Source organism: Alexandromys fortis, unplaced genomic scaffold (assembly GCF_014885135.2).
Source record: "Alexandromys fortis isolate MF-2015 unplaced genomic scaffold, M_Fortis_MF-2015_v1.1 scaffold_51, whole genome shotgun sequence".
Taxonomy (NCBI): Eukaryota; Metazoa; Chordata; class Mammalia; order Rodentia; family Cricetidae; genus Alexandromys; species Alexandromys fortis.
In genome coordinates, this window is record NW_026067925.1 from 4,733,778 (window position 1) to 4,749,839 (window position 16,062).

The 16,062-nt window shown below is 36.0% G+C and overlaps 1 protein-coding gene across 10 annotated transcripts in view; it reads right to left on the reverse strand.

The window, feature by feature from the left end:
• The window catches only part of Cep170 (centrosomal protein 170), an 85,107-nt gene that overhangs the window by 62,630 nt on the left and 6,415 nt on the right, over positions 1–16,062 (reverse strand). For all 10 annotated transcript variants that reach the window (XM_050142940.1, XM_050142944.1, XM_050142941.1 and 7 more), the window contains exons 2-3: positions 1,667–1,811; positions 695–784 (exon numbers count right to left, since the gene is read on the reverse strand). In XM_050142940.1, the coding sequence (XP_049998897.1) occupies positions 695–784; positions 1,667–1,771 (195 nt within the window). In that variant the 5' untranslated portion in view covers positions 1,772–1,811. The remainder of the gene's footprint in view (positions 1–694; positions 785–1,666; positions 1,812–16,062) is intronic.

A 16,062-nucleotide genomic window follows, 5' to 3' on the forward strand; every position in this document is an offset into this window, starting at 1 on the left:
CACTGAAAAAACAAATAGTTTGTCAAATTTCAACAGGATATAATATCAAAGATAATAAATTTGCTTGTTAGAAGAGTCACAGGAAAATAAAAATGTTGAAATAATTTAATACATCAATCTTCTTTCATATCCTCTGACTATTAAATATTCTGTAAAATGTAGGAAGATCATATAGAAATAACAAAAAAAACCCTACCAGTTAAAAAGACAAAGAAAGAGCAGCAAGAGCAAATCCTAGTGTTCCAATAATGTATTGTGTGTGTTAAAGCACATGTTTAAATCCCTTATGTTTACTCCAGCCCTAGAATAGAGAAGGTCTTCCAGTATCTAGCACCAAATCTACCTTTCCATTCTTATTTTCTAAAGTGAGAATGTATCTCTTGTGCCCAGAGTTTTACACATTCTGACCACCAGGCCTTCTGTTTCCCAGCACATGAACTGCAGTCACACAGTGAGCTCAAACTCCATCTCATCTCCTTACAGGAATCTTTGTCACACATCACATCATTAAATGCTTTTCTTAGTTCCTCTTTATTCTTTAGCTCCTAAGTATAGTTTCAATGCACTATGCACCTTTTAATTATTTGAAAGGGAGAGATAAACTGAAGAAAAGGGGGCTATACAAATAAGGACTATAACTTTATTAACATTAAATAAGTATTCGACCAAAGTAAAAACCACATGGTTATCTTACCCCATTTAGGCTGCCTAAGTCTTTCACCAAATGTTCATCCGTAGACGCATCATAATTGATTACTGCATGCTGCTTATCCACACTACGGGACTAAAAGTAAAAACTTTAAGCTAATAACTACAAGAAAATACTAAAATAAGTAACAAAAAAAGATTTTTACCTATATAGACAATATTATTAATTAGGACAGCTGATAAATATAGGAATAGGTAAAAAAGTAGATTAAATGAAATCTAAACTGTTATGATAAATATAAAACATAAATTTGGCATCATTTTCTAAAGACGAAAGTAGCTAAATTTCCAAAATACTCTTTCCAATAAATTCAAATTTTAATTCTGAATGTAAATTAATTGATTTTGTTGGATGTATCAAAGTACATATTTTAAAATTTGTGAAATTATTACACATTACGAATTATGAATTACTTTCTATTTTACCTATTTTATTGTCAGAAAATTGCTACCTTGCAAGATTTCTTCCTTTAATACTATTATAACAAACTATTATAATATAAACTGCATAAAAAACCCAAAGACTAAGATGAGAAAAGGGACAAAATGTAGTATTTTCTGAACAAATTGATTATCACTTAAAGTGTGATTTCTAAAACTGCAGTTTTTAGAAATGAGTTTTTCTATAAATATAGGTAAGTGTACATATATATGTATATGTGTGTGCATCACATACGCATGTGCGCAGACATTTCTGTTTTAAGCTTTCCTTTTTCAAAATATAATCCTCAAAATACAGAACTTATTTACAAATAGTACAAATTATTTAATAAATAATTTTTATTATAAATAAAATTAATAAAACTGATACAAGAGTTAGGTGAGCCAGAAGATTTAAGTCTTAATTTTAAAAAGTGTATCTGATAGCTGACTGAATCCTATGGCTCTGTAAAGGGGAGGACAGCTCTCGGGGCCTAGCTAAGCTAGTGCTTGCATTCAGAAAAGGCGGCCACGTTACCTGCAGCATGAGCTCACAGTCATCTCTTCCAACAAAAATCATTTCTCGGGGCAGCCTGTGGCGAGTGCCTCCACTGCTCACCAAAAACCAGGATGTCAAGCTCATTTCTGCTTAGCTTCTGAATCCTTAGCAAAGCTACATCATCCTGCAGATGAAGAAAAGCACATTAGAAACTCTTCAGTATCTAGTTACCAGCACTGTGAGTAGGCCTAAAATAGAATTGCCTTTATCAACATTTACACCCAATATAAACCACATTCTCATCAGAGTCCAGTTAAAAATTAAAGAATTAAGGTTAATAAGTAGATGGTCAATTAATAAATTTTTTATTATATTACTAAAAGGCTTCTAGACTCAATCTGCAATTTCCAAGCAAATACAGCTAGTAGTATAGTAATATAAAAAACAACTATGCAGTACAAATGCATGTCTTATGGGAAAAGTTCGAGAAAGAATGAAACTGAGAAAGTAAATCTGATATAGAACCAGAATAACTCTGGAATCCAAAGACACTGCTTGTCTATCAAGTGTAGAAGAAGTTCCTAGGCAGATCAGGCTACTGCCTCCTCAGTGCTCATGGTTCACAGGAGCACGCTATCTTTTCAATGCCTTTTTCCTAGAGTAGCAGTTCTTAAACTCTTGGTACTTAGGACTCTCTAGTACTTACAAAAAAGGACCCCTAAGAGTACTGCTTTACATGGGTTATGATATACTTGAAAAACTAGTATTTGTTTCATTTAAAAGAATAATAACAAAGAAATCTCACTTAAAATCACTAATATTTGTAGAAAACTTCATTTTCTAGCCCGCTCTCCAAGGAGAAATACAGCACTACTTACAATATGAGCTATCTTTTAAACAACTGGATGAACAGAAAATCCCTACTTCTTGCACTTACTGCCCCACCATAAAGTATGTGAAGGAAAGCTGTTTTAGAGTGATAAAGAAGGATTTTTATCTTAAATCTTTGAAATATCTTTAGGGTGTTTTAAAGACACTAAAAATAACTATACAAAGCCAATTTTTTTTTGATTCTGTGCACTATGGAAACCCTGCATAGACTATGCACATATTCATCTTCCCTCGGGTGGACTTTTGTAACATCATACATTGGTCTTTTGAAAATATATGGTTTTCAGAATTGTGTAGATCTTCAAAATACTTGATTCATTTCCACTACTTTAAAACACATTCATTAAACATCACTACTCATCTCAACGGAAAGATTTTTAATATTAGTTTGCTACTAAGCTCACAAGAAGAATTCATTATCTCAAATGATGCCCTTGATACCTAAAATTTTATCACTGAAAAGAAAATCCTGTCACTTTTTAAGGTTCAATTTGACAAATGCTTAGCTCTACTTTAGTAACCTGCCAATCACTGACGTAAAATGATATTTTATGAAAGCATGGGCCTAGTTCAGCTTACAACTCACACAGGGACACAACTTCCTTTCTAGGAGACAGCCACAATAGTCTGGCACTGAGTGTAACTACCCTATAAGTACTTTCGTCTAGTTCTGAGAACACACTACAAAAATATGAATCCAAGATTGAAGATAGTAACCAACCATTATTATTTTTGTGAGATAATCGTAGGCGAAGCGGGTGGCTTTTTAAGACTTTCTAACTGCAGTGTACAAGTACAAGAGTGATGTTTATAGCTACCACTGGCACAGTCTGGTCCTGTGCCCTAATCTGAGCTGAAGTGTTACCACAGTTGTTTCTGTGTCATGTGTACTAACAAATGCAACAAGAGAGGCAGAAAGTTCTTTGATATCATTAAACATCTGGTCCCATGGACCATTGAAATGATTTCCTTCAGGAACCCTGAAGGACCAGTAGACTGAGATTCTAACAATTATTGTCTTATGGGATGTGGCACTGTTAGTAAGAAACCCAAACGCTGGAGTAAAACAGATCGATGGGTGAGTCAGATCCCAGAAGTTCTACCTCTTCTCCTCTGCAAGGCCTTAGGTAAGGTACTACGTGCCAAGCTCCTTAGCTTCCTCTCCTAAACTCAAGAGTCTTGGTTTTAAAACTCAAGTTTTATCTTAGGAATCCAAAGAATATTTTCATTCTTTTCTAAGATGTACACTATGCTACATTTGAATAGGAAATAAACTATAATGGAAGAGAGCATTCTACAATAAAATAGAAGCATACATTAAAGCAAACACCATCCAATGTACTGGGGAAAATGCTTATTGTATGTTAAAGTCACTATCTTAGTTCCTTTTATGTCATGTGATAAATATCATAATGACAAGCAATTTGGACAGAAAGTGTTTATTTGGTTTACAGGCATCATCAGAGGAAGCCAAGACAGAATGTCAGAGAAAGAAACTGGAGTCAGGAACTGAAGCAGAGGCCAAGGAGGAACATGTCAGATAGGCTTGTTCAGCCTGCTTTCTTACACAATCCAGGATCACTTTCCCAGGGGCGGCACTGTCCACAGTGGAATAGGCCCTCTCCCATCAGTTACCCGTCATGAACATGCTCTACAGGCTGCCTACTGGCCAGTTTGATGAAGACATTTTCTCAGCTGAGGTTCTCTCCCCTAGGTAACCTTAGTTTGTATAAAGTTGACAGAAAACTAACCACCCCAGTCATGCACACATACACGATGCACACAACTCTTACTAAAACAAGCAAACATTTTTGTATAAAGTTAAAACAATCAAATCTTAATACGTACACAGCTTATTTAACTAGTTTGGTCGAATTAAATGTTTTAATTAAGTTTCCTAGTTATCCAGCTATTCAATGCATACTTTCTGTCAAATTGGTGTTCAGCATTTCTTTCACTATTTCAGAATAGTCTCCAAGACCATGTCAATAGAGAACCAGAACTTAACTAAAGGAAATCTCTTATGTAAATATATTACATAATTTACATACTCCATGTACAAGGAAGAAGCCATTTTAAAACACTGAATAGTAAGTAGGTCAATAGTCACATACTTTTAAAAGGAAAAAAAATGAAAACTACAGTATGACATATTCAAAGGAAATCAAATTCAGCTTAAAAAGCAATCTAAACCACAGGGACCAAACATGAACAAAAAAAGCAACTTCTTTATGTAGAAAAAAATAGTTTAAACAAGCACTATTCATATGTTATGAATAGTTTTTAATTCTCATTTGCTATAAGTTAGTCTTTAAACATGTCTATAGCATGACACGTAATATTATAACTAATTATAATTCGACATATAATTGATTTTATACAGTTATTATGATTATAAAAACAATACAGTTAAAATTTCTTTTTATAAATCTAATTTGTTTTTTAATGAAACTATAAGTTAGAGAATACACATTTTTTAAAATAAAACCAAAATGTAATATTTAGTATATTCTTTTATGGGCTAAGGCAATGACCTAGAGCCTACTAAGTGTCTTCTCTTCTGGGGAATGCAATTTAACATAAAACTAGATTATCTGCTTTTCTTTAAATATCTCTAAGATAGATTTACAATCATTCCCCCAGGTACTCATTTTTTTCCCTTTTTTCATGTGTCTCTGTATATGTGGTATATTTGTGTTTACAGGTTATGTGGCAAGAGAATAATGTAGAGACCGAAGGTTGCTGTTGGGTATCTTCCTTGATCACTATTTATTGAGGTGGGTTCTCTCCTTGAACCTAGAACTGATCCAGCTAGTTGAGATAACCAGACTGCACCAGGGACCCCAGGCCTGTACCTCGTAAGTGCTGGAATTACAGGTAGGTCATTCACCTGGGCTCCAAGCAATTTCAAACTGGGAAATAGACCCAAAGAGACACTTCTCAAAAGACATGTAAGTGGCCAATAGTAAACACCAGGGAAATGGAAATCAAGACCAGAATGAACTACCACCACCTACTACCTTAATCCAGAAAGTAGATACCCCAAAGATAATAAGTGCTGGTAGTAACTGTAGTTGGGAATATAAACTAGCACAGCTATTATGAAAAGCATTATGGAGGTTCTTAAAAGTCTAAAAATAGAGCCACTGTATGATGCTGCAGCCCCATATACAGGCCTATTTATATACAAAGGAAGTGAGACAGAAGGGAGAAGCATTTCTATTCGCATGTGTACTGCAGCACTAACTCCAACAGCTAAGAAACCAAACAACCCAAATGTCCATATACTCAACCATAATAAAGCAAAAAATCCTGCCATTCGACCCAGCACTGATGGAAATAGAGGCTCTTGGGTTAAGTCAAACAGGCTAGGCACATAAAAACAAAGTATTATAAAATCACTGGCATGTACAATCTGAAAACACTGCTCTCACAGAAGTAAAAGATATAATGGTGGATACCAGAATCTGGGAATAGCCAGGAGAGGGGGGATGAGGAGAGGCAGGTCAATCAATGATTAACTAATTTATGGTTCAATGGAAGCAAGAAGCTTCGATATACTATTACATAAGATTACTATACATACATATTATATCTATTAAATTACATAGATAATATAAATTCCAAAACACTAGGAAAAAAATTAATGTTGAGGAAACAGACAAGTTCAACTCATGTAAATGCCATACCAAGTATCTATGTATTAAAACATATGATATACTTAAGTATATACACACACACCTATTGAGAAGCCTACCAAATCCAGGGTTGCTAGGGCAAACAAACAAAAGAACCTTGCTTCAGTGAACTCAGCCTTGTAGAGAATGCTGAGCAGTTAGATGGAAACAGGAAGCTGTCCTTATTCTAAACTGGACCGAGAACACAAGATCTCACCTGTGCCAGCAGGAGGCCAAAACAGAGTTTCTTCATCTCTAGCTCCTAGTCTAGAACAACCTTTCACCCACCATAATTGACACCCTTCCTCCCTTCTTCCCACCATCTCCCTCTCCCTCTCTTCTCTCTCCCTATGAGCATTTTTAATAAATGAAGGAGCAGTGATGACTACCAGAAGTCTTAACGAGCAGGTAACCTGGAACTCTTTAGGGTCCACTTAACTTGTAAATCTGGTCCTTACTTTCTAGTTATGTTCCTCTGTAACAATCTCTTACAGTTTATCTTCTTCCAAATAGGACTTGGCTTTTCAGCAACTGGTGTGGGAAGTCCTTCTGTCTATGTGCTGCTTTTATTGGTTAATGAATAAATCTGTTTCAGCCAGTGGCTTAGTAAAAGAGAGCTAGGAGGGAAAACTAAACTAAATGCTGGGACAAAGAAGGCAGTCAGTGAACAAACAGCCTTGTAGCCGCCAGGGACAGATGCCTGCGGCTAGAGTCAACTGAAACTTTGCCTGTAGGCCATGACCTCTTGGTGATGCACAGATTAATGGAGATGTTAGTTTGGGATGTAGGAGCTAGCTGGGAATACGTTTAAGCTATTGGCCAAACAGTACTGCAATTAATACAGATTTTTGTGTGATCATTTTTGGAGTCTGGGTGGCCAGGAAACAAACAAGCAGCTTCCCACCAACACAACTAGATGACAGAGGTTTAACATTCAAACTCTCAGGAGCTAGACAGATGTAAACACCACCTAGCACCACAGTTACACTTTCACCTTCCTAGAACTATATTCAGTTTTAAAACTGGACTTTCCTGTGGAATCAGTTCATCTTAGGATCTAATGGACTAGCATTTTAATACTTAAACTCTAAAGTCTAAGAAGAGACCAATCAAAATCTCTGTGCAGTTGTCAAGCAGAGCATACAGCTTCACTGCACTGTACACTCCAACGCTTTATGTTAAAAATGTTGGCTGTTGTTAGAATTAAATGAAAACGATAGTGCAAACTATCACACATGGCAATCTAGCATGCAGCTGAAGAAGCTCTGACAGCAAAGTTTAGTTTATATTTTTTATTCCCCACTCCTTTAAAACCAGCACTCCAGAAGTAGAGGCAGAGGCAGGCAGATCTGAGTTCAGACCAGTCTGTTATACACAGTTAAACTCTGTTTCAAGACCAACCAACCAAAATAACACACATCAAAAGTTTTAGAAAATGATAAAGTGAGCCGGGCAGTAGTTGTGCATGCCTTTAATCCGAGCACTCAAGGGGCAGAGGCAGGTGGATTTCTGTGAGTTCGAGGCCAGCCTGGTCTACAGAGTGAGTTCCAGAACAGGCTTCAAAACTATACAGAGAAACCCTGTCTCAAACAAAGTGGAATGGGGTCTAGAAAATAGAGAAAGAAAAAGAGTAAGGGGTGAGGGAGGGAAGTAAGGGAAGAAGCTCAATGGGGGAAAGTATGTATGAAAATGCCAGAGGGAAACCCATTACTATGTTGTTATTAAAAAAAATAAAATTTTTAAATGCTGCTTGTAGTTACATGTAATTCAAACTGAGAACTGATGTCAAAGGGGTCTGAATGATGCATTATTATAATGAAGTTTTGAGATGGACAACAGCATTGGCACAGACTAGGAAATAGTGCATTGTGCAATCCATGCCAAAAACTCCGGCTTCCTTACATTGCATACCTAGTATATAATTAATGCATGCAATTACTTGAGCTAGGCCACATGTTAAGTCCATCCTTAACTATCAGCTGGGAAGCAGCTGGCTGATTCATCACCAGATGGCTTTACACAGAATAATGCTCACCTTACCCTATAATTTCTGCTCTCGCAGAGAAATAAATAGCTGGCTATCAGTCTTCAAAGCAGAAAGGACTTTTCTCTAACTTTTCTAGTTTAATAAAATACTATAATTTTATCATGTGATAACCTTTTATCAGTTACCAGGAGGTACGAGAAACAACCACCTCTCAAGACTTGGTCCACTGACTCCCTGTTTGCAAAGGATATGTTTTCCTCCTAATAAAATAAATGAAAATTTGAACAAAAAGAAACAAAGTGATAAATTTCACCTTCCAAATTTGTCTTTTGACCGTCAGTAAAACTTATAACTAAACAAATGTAATAAGCTACTGCATGAACTAGTCCCTAAGACTTTATAACTTATACCATGCCCCTTCTCCCCCATCATGTCAAACATTTAAAAGATACACACAAAAAACCTTTTAACTAAATGCACAAAACTGAGATCCCTGTTCCAATTCTGGCCCTGAACTCAGGCTCTTACAGAAAATACATCTGAAATTAAACTCTTTGATTTTTGGCGCCATGTATTTGAAAATGGAAGAAATAGCTAAAGCTGAATTTTACATATGGACCAAGGATCAAACAAAATGCCACTCTGCTTTCAAAAAAAAAATAGACACAACTTTCTGTTACCTTGTAATAAAACAGAATACCACAAATTAACCATTTCTAGGAATTACACATGTAAGAAATGAACATGTGTAAGTATAAACATATTGTCTTAACAAAATCCCAATTTTCTTGAAAACAAACTGAAATAATAATTATCAATTCCCAGGAATTCTTCAGTATTATAGATATTTGAGAAAAATTAATCCACTTTTCATTTCCAAGTTTTAAATATTATAATGGAGAAACTGGAAAATCAATACAGAAAAAGTACCTAATCTCATAGAAGCAAAACTAAACAATACCTAAATAAACTAAAGCGGCTTCCCTGACAAACCAAAGAGAAAAGGAAGATATAACAGTTTAGGGTGGTATTCTTTATGCTGGATGGTCAGAGGCTGTAGCTCTGAGAAAGTAACAAAGTCATACAACATCGAAAATTTCAACTCTGCTATATAGCTAACTTGATCTGGGACAGATAATGAAAAACACTCTTGGGAAAAGTTCATTTGCTTGCAACTCCACCCTCATTTGTACAGTTCCCACAAAAAAAATAACAGCTGTGCTGTTTTTGGATTCCTACCAAGATACTGACTCCACACTCACGTAAAAAACCAGCAGTGCGAATATTTTTGCAAGAAAAAAATGCTCTCATATTCGTGATGGTTTTGGGATAAATGCTCAAACTTTACCTTTATTAGCTGCAATAAATGGAGGATTCTTCTTTAAAAGCAATTAAAATAAATAACTATGGACAAATGTAATCTACAACTTACATTTGAAATAGCATTAAAAAGTCCTACTTCCCCCTAAAAATGATGATGGCATTCTAAGTCTCAAGCCTTATTCTATATCTAACTTTACTATGTATTTTCAAAAGAAAACTTCAATTTTGTAAGAAAAGCAAGCAATTTAAACTTCCTTCATAAAATCACTTTATTAAATCCTCAATGTCCTGCCAGAAAAATGCTACACCTTTGTACGACCAAGGTATTAAAAGTTCTTACCAAGATTTCTACGCTAGCTTAGGGAAAATGTAAAGTGTGATTTGCCTTTTAAAAAAAAAACTGTATAACTTTTGTTAAACGGGTGGTTAGTGGCTACTCTAGTTACTACAGTTTCACAATCAGAAATAACATACTTCAGCTATTTATGGATAAGCTGATAATTTACATAGGAAAGGAAATTTTTGATCTAACCAAAAGAGCATCAAGAGTTTTGTGCTTTCATTTCTAAAGGCAGCAGCAAAGAAATTACAAATAAGTTAGAAAAAAAAATGAACTCTCATCTTTCAGCTCCTTTCTGAATCATCTTTAGTCTCTAAGTCTATTCTTTCATAGACTAGACTGTATTCTTTTGGTTCTCCACCTTAAGGTGATTAAGACTCACTATTACCTGAATCCAGGAGTTAACTAAGACCTCACTGGTAACAGTGTAACATGTGATAATTTCTGAAAACATGAAATACAAAGATTTTGGTAAAAAGGGATAATCCCTAGACATAGCCAGCACAAAATACTTGGATGTATTATTTCATTTGGATATCAACTTATGTAATTTTGAGGCAGAAAACAGCTAAAGTAGATAAATGATTACTGGTATCAATAGTCATACATAGGAAATAATGCAAGTGTTCATGGTCAGATGTATGAATAAACAAAATAAGGTACATGCAACTTTTTAGAGGAAGAGAATTCTGATGCCTGGTACAGTATGGATCAACCTGAAGACAATAAGCTAGGTAAAATAAGCCATTCACAGAAAGGTAAGCACTATGTGATTTTTAACTATACAGGTGCTTTCAGTAGCAGAAGTTGTAGAGACATAATAGTATTTGCCGGGGCCTGGGGATGGGAGCACTGAAGAAGTTACAGGTTAATAGTTCTACATTTCAGCTTTACAGATGAATGGTGGTGATGGCTGTACAGTATTGTGTATTTTTACTAGACTAAATGCTTAATATGGTAATGGTATGTGTGTGGTGTCCATGTGAATGCACATGAGAGCACATACATGTGGTAGCCTGATGTTAAAACTGGAATCATCATCAACTGCTCTTCCACCTTATTTATTGAAGCAAGGTCTCAAATTTAAACCAAGCATTCACCAATATGGCTACTTTTGTAATCCTCCCTTCCGAAAGAGAAGCTTGAATTACAAGCAGACTTCCATACCCACCCCAGCGTTCACGTGGGTTTCTAGGAATCGGAACTCTAGCCCTCAAGCTTGCTCACTTAAGTGCTTAAATATCAGTGAGCCATTTCCTTAGCCCCAAATATTAATAATTTTAAGAACAATTACTGTCAGAAAATAATAAATTGACCCTGGGTCAACTCATGTCAACCCTATCGCCAATAAAATGTCAACCCTACCACCCATTGTTTACCTTCCAAAAAATGAACTTCAATCCCACCTTTATTTCCTCCTGTCTAACCCCTTTCTCTTTTTCTGGTTTCAATCTCTACAACTATATAGCATCCATATCCTTCAATTTCTTTGACTTTCTGCTATGGTTTAAATGAAGGTATTTGTTATAGTTTGGATATTAAACGTCCCCCAACAGCCTCATGTTCCGAATATTGTCTGGGAGGTGCATTAAAAACTTTTGAGGCATGATGATAAAGGCCACTAAAGCCTGAGAACTGGAGTTTTTTCTTTTTTCCTGTTTATTAGCCAGCTCTCTGATTTCCAATATGCCAACCCATGCAGATGGCATACCCTAAGCTTCTGCTACCATGAGTCAGGACATTTTAGCTACCAGGCTCTCCCTGCCCATGATAAAACTGAGAAGAAAAACAAAAAGCACAACCTTCCTCACATTCTTTCTTTTAGACATTTGTACACAACAATGAAAAAAATAACTAAGACAGTATCCTTTTCAAAATTCATGCATCCTCAATACAACTGAGAGATGTGGCCTTTGGGAGGGAGAAGAATCAGTATTCATATAAAAGACAGAAGTTGAGGGAGGGTTGGTCCTCTTGCTCATCTATCCACTGCATACTTAGATGATGCTATCTCTATGGAAAATACCTTTAGTAGGTATTTAACCTGCCAGAACTTTGGTAATAGCCTTTAGAGTTTTCACAACTATGAGTTCATCTTATTAAATACAGAACTTATTTATAATTTATGGAAATTGCATTTTAAAAATTGTAAACATTAGAATGGACACTTCTGATCTGTGTAGAAATCACTGTTTTCCTTTGGTTTGAAAGAACTGTATCAGATCCAATGCAAATACAAATGCAGAATTCTAAAACTCATACTCATTTTAAAATGAGATTTTCCCCTTATCCCCAGGTCTATACAAAAATTTTTATAATTTTTTCCAACTTAATAAAAATATTTAAATTAAAAATACTCAAAAAGTCTAACCCCAAGATAGAATCATGCCAAATTAAATAAGAATATACAGTATGTGACAGAGATAACAAAGGCTAGTGAGTTATCAATGTGTGTGCTTTTTGACTCAACACTTTTAGAACTTTCTACAATATATAAGAATTATTCTTAAATTTGTAAAAGAATAAGAAAGCAGTAAGTCGCTTTTTACTCTGCAATGCGTTAGTTATACAACGAGAAAGACTTCTCTTGAGCAATCACAGCAAATAACAGTAGTCTTCAAAATATATCGGGACACACTCAAACACATACTACCATGGGTTTCAAATTCATGGTTCAATAAATTCAGATAAAATAGTAGAAGGAGAGACTAATTTTGCCTGTTTTGAATATATAGACATTTTTCATTTTCCACCATTTTCCAAGTGACAGAGAATAGTATTATATTAAATACTATTAATATAAATAATTAAATAGTATTATATTGAAACACTGCATTGTATTAGGCAATCTAAGTAATACAGAAATGATGTACATAGGAGGATCAAGCAGAGAGAACACAGTGGACAGATGCACTTGCTGCCAAGCCTGATAACCAGAACTAATTCCTGGAACTCACATGGTGGAAGGGGGAACTGACCACCCTTTGGCCTCCTCGTGATCTACATCATACACACACACACACACACACACACACACACACACACACACACACAAACAGATTTTTTTCTAAGTATGTAGGAAGATGTTAATGGGTGTAAACGGTATCCCATTTTATTTCAGGGTCTCAAACAATGGAAGATTTAATTCCCCTTGGATACTGAGAGGATAACTGCATTTGTGTGTGCTTGTCTACTTTGTGATCCTAGAGACCAAAGATGGGGCCTCTCACATCCTAAGCAGAGTCTACCATTGTCTATACTACTTCAGCTCTTGTATTTTTAAATCATGTATTCCCTGTCTCATGAAGCTTACCACATAAAGTTTTCTATTTTCAACGTGTTTTTCAATAAATTGAATGTTTTATTCAATTCCTTTTTGTTCAGTAGGCTCTCTTTTCCCTTTTCCTTGAATTTGCTCAGATCAGTTTTCTAGTTCTTTGTCTGGAGTACAAGACTCCTATTTAAGCTTTAAGGTTTGACTTGCTATCCTTTATTCCATGTAACATGTAACAAGTCTTTACCCAGTAGACCATCTAACAAAATAAGGTTAGTCTGGAACAGATTAGTTGAGGATTGGAGAAAGTTATCTAAAAGCTTGCTTGTTCTTTTCTTCTTCCTGGCATTGTGCCCCTTTCTCTATGCCACAGAATGCTACAAAATGATATGCAAAACTGCCCAATGAGACAGAACCCACGAGAGGTAAATATTACTTCTATGGAATATATGAAAGATTTTTCTTATGAGGTGGCATCCAATTTGAGGCTGTATGCAAAGCAAAATCTGTGATTAAATATTTCATTTATCTTTTATAATAAGCCTCTGAGAATGTAGCCTAGCACCAACTAACCCTAACAGAAGAGACCGAGCTTCTGAGACAAATAGACACACTATGACACAACTAGTGACACGGAGGCCCCTCCTGATCAACTCTCACCAACAGATCACTGTCAGTCTAGCTAAAACCAACAATGCCCTGTTTGTGAACAAACCTTGTTCAAGGATACAGATGGCTAATTCAGAGGAAGAATGGTTGCAAGCATTCTCATTAATAAATGAGAACAAAGAGAGGTCTATTAAAGTATGTGTCAAGAGACCACCAGTGAGAGGGTACTATATTTCTTAAGATGTATTTAAGTACCTAAGTGTGACACAGTGTCTGAACACTCTTACCTTCAAACATTCTATCCTCCCTTGGCTTCTGGGGCATCACACACACGTAATTTTCTCTTATTTCTGACTGCATTTCAATCTTTCCTAGTACTAATAGTCCAATGTAGGGTCCCAAATGTTGGGCCTCTTGGCATCTTAATTTCCTAAGTGACCTCTTCTGTTGACAGGAGTTTCTGTCCCACCCCGTCCTGCTCGGTCAGGTAGCTGTTCAGTCACAAAAAAATACAGAGGTCTACATTAATTATAAACTGATTGGCTTATTAGCTCAGGTTTCTTATTACTTATAACTTTTATTGGACCATTATTCTTGTTTGTGTTGGCCATGTGGCTTGGTACCTTTTTCAGCAAGGCAGTCATATCATGCTTCCTCTGCATCTGGGTGACTCCAGACTGAAACTTCCCTCTTCTCAGAATTCTTTTTTTTAAATATTTAAATATTTATTTATTTATACATACATACATACAATATTCTGTCTGTGTGTATGTCTGCAGGCCAGAAGAGGGCACCAGACCTCATTACAGATGGTTGTGAGCCACCATGTGGTTGCTGGGAATTGAACTCAGGACCTTTGGAAGAGCAGGCAATACTCTTAACCACTGAGCCATCTCTCCAGCCCCCTCTTCCCAGAATTCTTGTTGCCCCACCTCTACTTGCTGCCTGGCTACTGGCCAATCAGCATTTATTTAAAATACAAGTGACAGGGTACAGACCATTGTCCCACAGCACTCTTCCAGTTTACCAGTGGAGTTAAATTTTATCTATCTTTAACCCTTCGCCTCAGAATTTGTGTCTTATATATCCCATTACCTATTTGACATGGTTACTTAGATGTTCAGTAATGATCCCTAAGTTTATAATCAATCCCAGCTCTTGATTCTGTAAAGCCAGACATGGACAGCTTTCATTACCGCCATCACATCTACTGTAACCAAAGTTAGTCTCGATCACTCCAATTATTTCTTAGTTCATCTTATTCCCATACTTGCTCCCCTCTAGCCACTATCTATAAAACAGGGCAATCCTTTCAAAGCCCTCGATAAATTCCCACGGCACTTAAATAACATCATGCAATAAAAGCTCCCTCCAGTCTTAATTCCTCCTACTCGTCCCCCCTCTCATGCATCTCCATCACAGTGGTCTCTTTGTTCTCAAAGTTACTTACCCATTCCTTGCAGAACCACACTGCATGTGAGAATATTCTCTACTCTGATACCTACATGCCTTTTCCCCCCTAACTAAGATGGAATGTTAAATCCTTGGGATGGGGTGGAGTTTCTAAGACTGATTTCTGAAACACTCAGAAATAACAGCATTCAGGATACAGTGTGTAATGAGGCTTTCTTTCCTGTCAGAGATGGAAGGAGAGTTAAGAATATTTTTATTTCTTTGAACTGCGGGATAAATAAAATATAATAAAGTTACTTAAATGCATGGGGAAAAGTGATAATTCTTTATTTACAAAACTAGGGTAAGAAGGAATTTATACATCATCAATAAAAATGACCACTTGAACCAAGTGTATGTACTAACACTTTGAAAATGAAAAAAGGAATGTCAACCATCACTTACTCTTTAATTTTGATAATTTTTCAGTTTCTTTTGCCTTTCCTTTCTGCCAAGGTTTTGTCAATGCTATTTTCTACAATTCTGATCTAGTTTCCAAGCTCAGTTCTGTAGCTACAGTGTGAATACAGTTGGAATATAACTATTGTCCTCGTTTCAAGCCATGCAGTCTAAAGTTGTGTCACGTCCTTTCTCCCAGCAAGGCCTTTCTTGGTTCTGATGAACTCATCTTTGTAGCACCCTTCCTTACTCAGCTTTAGTATCATATAATATTATTATCCTTAGCGTCCAAACTCTTAGTCTCATACAATTCCTGTTACTCAGGGAAATAAGAAAACAAAGCCAAAACTATGCAAATAATTTTCATCTCCTCTGTATTACTTCTCCACCCCCAGCATATTTTATGTATCATTGATTCTATTTATAAATCTGGATGGCTTTATCCTTGGCTATGACAAGTACATGGACAGGAAGGATGATGAC